This window comes from Pteronotus mesoamericanus, unplaced genomic scaffold, assembly GCF_021234165.1.
Source record: "Pteronotus mesoamericanus isolate MK-2021 breed Mesoamerican mustached bat unplaced genomic scaffold, CSHL_Meso_final scaffold_21, whole genome shotgun sequence".
Lineage (NCBI taxonomy): Eukaryota > Metazoa > Chordata > Mammalia > Chiroptera > Mormoopidae > Pteronotus > Pteronotus mesoamericanus.
The window spans coordinates 30,170,559-30,175,623 of NW_026555310.1; the positions used below are offsets into that span (position 1 = coordinate 30,170,559).

Below are 5,065 nucleotides of genomic sequence, written 5' to 3' on the forward strand. Positions count from 1 at the left end.
GCTCACGCTCTGCAACTGGGGGAGTTGCCTACATGGCTTCTACGTCTTGCTTTCCTGCTTCCCAAAACCGCGTGGTCAAAAGCCTTGGGTCCAAACCCTGGCGTGAATCCTCCCCTGCAATCCCATCTCTTACTCCTTTAACAGGCACTGATACCAGGGGAGCTGCTGGCCTAGTTGCATCATTGGTTAAACTTCTGCAAACCTTCCATGTGAGCCTTGTTGATATGCAAAATAATCATCTTTGCATATGAGATCTGAAACCATCCTGCTGTTACTGACGTGCAAAATGACTCAATGTCTCTGCTTCAAGTCTCCCATCCCCAGGGCTACCAGCCTTGGGGGGTGGGGGGGCTGGGAGAATATCTTATATTTTTCTTGGACACCCCAAGTCCTGGATCCTGTTACAAGTCCCCTCTTTGCGGGGTTCTGGCTGTGCCCAGTTACAGTACATTTACTCAGCCATAAAAAAGAAGGAAATCTTACCTCTTGGGACAATATGGATACTCTTGAAGAGTATACTGCTAAATGAAATAAGTCACTCAAAGAAAAATGAATACCATATGATTTCACTTAAATGTAGACTCTAATGAACAAAATAAACTAACAAACAAAATAGGAACATTTTTTTTGATACATACATACAGAGAACAGACTGACAGTTCCAGAGAGGAGAAGGATTGGGAGGCTGGGAGAAAAGGTGAAGGGACTAAACAGAATCTTTTTAATTTTGACGTAGTTCCACTTGTTTATTATTTGTTGTTGCCTTTACTTGTGATGTCAATCAAAAAAATCATTGCCAATACCGATGTCAAGGAGCTTAACCCCTGTATTTTCTTTTAGGATTTTTTTATGGTTTCACTTTTTATGTTCAAGTGTTTAATCCATTTTGACTTATTTTTGTGTATGATATAAGCTAGATAAGGGTTCATTTTATTTTTTTGTATGTAATTTATACAGTTTTCCCAGCACAGTTAAAGAAGACACTGACCTTTCCCCATTAAGTATCTTGGATCCTTTGTTGAAAATTACTTGAGCATGTATGCATGAGTTTATTTCTTCAGTCTCCCTTTCGTTCCATTAATCTCTGTTCCTGTTATGCCAGTACCAAAATGTTTTAATTACTATTCCTTTATAATATAGTTTGAGATCAGAAAGAGTGGTGCCTCCAACTTTTTCTTTCTCAAGATTGCTTTGGTTATCCAGGTCTTTTGTTTCTGTACAAATTTGTTTGTTTTATTTATGTGAAAAGTGCCATTGGAATTTTGATAGGGATTGCATTGAAGCTACAGATTGCTTTGAGTAGTATGGATGTTTTAACAGTACTATTGTTTTCCTGTCCATGAGCACAGAACATCTTTTCTTTGTGACCTCTTAATTTTTATTTCATTAATGTCATGTAGATTTCAAAATGTAGGCCTTTCATCCTCTTGGTTAAATTTATTTCTATTTTATTATTTTTGATACAATTGTAAATATGATTGTTTTCTTAACTTCTCTTTCTGATAGTTGTCATTAGTGTACAGAAATGCAACTGACTTTTGTGTGCTGATTTTATATCCTGCAACTATATTGAACTCATTGGTTAGTATTGTACTAACAGGTGTGTGTGGGTGTGTGTGTGTGTGTAAACGTTAGGGATTTCTATACTGTCAGCCAATGGTCATTGGCACCAATTCAATGCCAACAGGATTCCCCAGTTTGGGGTAGGGTAAAGAAGGAAACTTTATTCAGTGCCAAGCAGCTCAATTGTGATACAGCACTGCTGTGAAAAAAAAAGATAAAGGAAAAGGAAAAGAAATATGCCTGTTAGGTGACCCCGGAGCCAGGCAGCCCTGGAGCCACATCCCTCCCCAGTTAGACAGCTCTGCTCCTTGCTGATCTACTTTGCTGCGCTCAGTGTTTGTCTGCATTATGCTGCTAAGATCTGCTTTGCTCTGTGCCAGTCTGCTCTGTCCTGCTTCAGAAAGACATGGGGCGGCAGACATCTCTGGTGTTTCAGCTCAGCTGGGAAATGCAGTTTTCAGGTTTCAGTGGAAAGGGAAACTGAGTTCTCAGAATCAGTGGGAAGCTGTCTAATGTGGATAGAAGTCCCTGCCCCTGGTCCCTGATGAATCTGTCCTCATGCAAATGAGGGCTCTATATCCTTGAAGTTTGATTGGTCCAAAAGGTGGTGTTTCAACTGGTCAGAATAGAGTCACTCTGGTTGGTTGAAGCTGCACAGCTCTGACGGAGGAAAAATGCGAGGGTTTCAGTTCTATTGGCTGATACAGGAGTCCAGGAACGCCTTGATGAGGGCTGGCTCAGATGTGAGAAACACAGTGCAGGCACGCATTAAGTGCAGGCTTCTCCCTGCAGTGCAGTTTGCATGAGAAGACCCTGTGTAGAAATGGTTGCTATGCTCTATTTTTTAAAAAGTTAGCCCATTTAGCCACCAGAAGCGCTTATTAGGTGCCTCATTTCTCAAGGTTCACAATACATAACACCATGTCATATGCAAACAAAAACGATTTTACTTCTTTGTTTCCAACCTGGATGTCTTATTTCCTCTTCTTGTCTAATTGCTCTGTATAGGACTTCCAGTAGTATGTTGAATAAAAGTGGTGAGAATGAGAATTTTTGTCTTGTTTCCAATCTTAAAGGACAATCTTTCAACCTTACACAACTGCGTGTAATGTTCATGTGATTTTTTTTCTGTTAAAATAATTGTTTTTATTTTTATATTTTTGTTTATTGTATTTTTTCCATTTTCACGTAGTTCTTTTATACTCTCCTCTTCCCCAAAATCACTGTTGTCCATATCCATGAGTCCTTTTTCCTTTCTGCTCAATCCCTCCGCCTCCCCTTATCTGTCACCCTGTCCTCTATCTATGAATCTGTCTATATTTTGTTAGTTCAACTTGTTCATTAGATTCTACATATGAGTGAAATCATATGGTATTTGTCTTTCTCTTAATGGTTTATTTCACTTAACATAATGTTCTCTAGATCCATCCATATTGTCACAAAAGGTAAAAGTTTATTTTTTATGGCCAAGTAGTATTCCATTATGCAAATGTCCCATAGTTGTTTTATCTGCTTATCTGATGGACATTATATGACTTTTATCCTTTATTTTGTTAATATGGTACCTCATATTGATTGTTTTTTAGATGTTGAGCCATCATTGCATCCCAGAGATAAATCTGACTTGATAATCGTATGTAATGCCTTTGAAATACTGTTGAATTTTTTGTTAATATTTTGTTGAGGGTTTTGAATTTTTATTTTCATCAGGGATATTGGCCAGTAATTTTCTCTTCTTGTAGTGTTTTACTGGCTTTGGTATCAGGGTAATGTTAGGCTCATAAAATAATTTCAGAAATGTTTTCTCCTTTTCAATATTTTTTGGGAGCATTTGAGAAGGTTTGATATTAATTCTTCTTTAAATATTTGGTAGAATTCACTATCAAGACATTTTTTCCTCTGCTCAAAACAGTTTTTCAACTCATCACTTTTGATTCCTTTAAGTGCTTTTGCCATTTTTGTTCCACCTCTTCCACATCAGCAAAATGTTTACCTTTGAGGACATTTTTCATACAGGAAAACAAAAAGAGTCTCTCGGGGTGAGAGCAGGTGAATAGGGAGGGTGGGGCATGGGGGTCATGCAGTTTTTGGTTAAAACTGCTAAACACTCATTGCATTGTGGGCAGATGAGTGCATAAATTGGCAAATGTGTTGAAAGAGTCTTCAAAAAAAATTCTCTGAAGCTCAACACAGCCTCTTTCAACAATGCCAGCTGGTACACTGATACAGATGGATTCCTAGAACATTCACCTAGCTGGGAAATCCTGTACTACAAGGGGTCCAGCTTCCAGAAGATAATTCCAGGTTTCTTTATGTGTGTGTGTGTGTATGTGTGTGTATAATCTGTTAGGTTTGTGTGGCCTAATATATATAATTCAAGTCTGTATTGTTTTCTGTATTTTGTTGAATAAGCTTTTTTCTTGTAGCTCAATGAGCTTCCTTTAAACAGCTGTTTTGAATTCTTTATTGGTTAAAACACTAATCTCCATGTTTTGGGGATGGGTTACTGGAAATGATTGTGATTCTTTAGTGGTGTCATTTTTCATGCTCTTGAAGTTTGTGTTGTTGCTATCTTGAATTTTTGTATTTGAAGTAGAAGCCACCCCCTCAAATCTTTTTTTTCTTTTCCAAACATCCTGCCTTAGGTTTATTTGTACAAAAAGCACAGGGGGACAACAGCCCCATGAAATCAGCAGCTCAGGGGTCAGACAGAGGCCCCTACTATGAAGCCTTCATGGGGACCTGGGCACTTTTGGGAGCCTGAGCCTGAGCTTAAACCTCAGCTTGAGTCTGAGCGGCAGCTGCAGTCATAGCCTGGGGAGTGGTCTGAAACTTGGCATTGGACTCTAATACTGAGACCTCTGGCAATGCAGGCAAGAGCACATTTCCCATGCTTGGGGTGAGCAGTGTAGGCAAGTCAACTGAGTTTGCGGCTGCCACCCTTTGGGATCTTGGGCTTGACCTGGGTTTTGCTAAGGCCTTGATAGCCCTGGCACATGTGCTCACAGCCTTGGCATTGTTGGCCTGCATCTTCTTTGGGCCTTTCTTCTTGTGATTCTTGGCAAAGTGCATGTTCCTTAGGAACTTGGGGTCTAACCCTCTTAAGAGATTCATATTTTTGTTATCAGGGTTTCTTGATGCAGTTTCTCTACCATTTTTGGGACTGTTTGTGTGTGGTGTGGTTCTTGGAATCGGCCCTATCTGTACTGAAGCCTGCAGCTCCCAAAACTCCTGGGGCCAGAAGAGCTCCTCTAGTCTTTACTAACCGCTTTTGGGAGAGAATTCTCTTCTATCACGCCTGCTGTAACAGAATGGAAAGCATATCGTCTTTTTACAATATTGTGCTAACCAGAATTAATTGTACTAACAAATAAGTCTGTTGGAACAAAAACAGGAATCAGATTTTTTGCAAACAACCTCTATATTAGCCTTTATAGTAGTACATTCCAGGGATCAGCAGTTCTAGTTTCTATCCAGATAGGAGCTGACCAACCTCAAGAAT

At 39.4% G+C, this 5,065-nt stretch overlaps 1 protein-coding gene across 1 annotated transcript; it reads right to left on the reverse strand.

The window, feature by feature from the left end:
• Positions 1-4,335: 4,335 nt before the first annotated feature.
• Positions 4,336-4,635, reverse strand: LOC129084624 (60S ribosomal protein L29-like). Its single transcript, XM_054590823.1, has one exon. The coding sequence runs from the start codon at positions 4,633-4,635 to the stop codon at positions 4,336-4,338; it is 300 nt and encodes a 99-aa protein (XP_054446798.1).
• Positions 4,636-5,065: the final 430 nt, after the last annotated feature.

Excerpts from the sequence above, each read along its gene's own strand:
- LOC129084624 (XM_054590823.1), bottom strand. The coding sequence starts at position 4,635 with ATGCACTTTGCCAAGAATCACAAGAAGAAAGGCCCAAAGAAGATGCAG.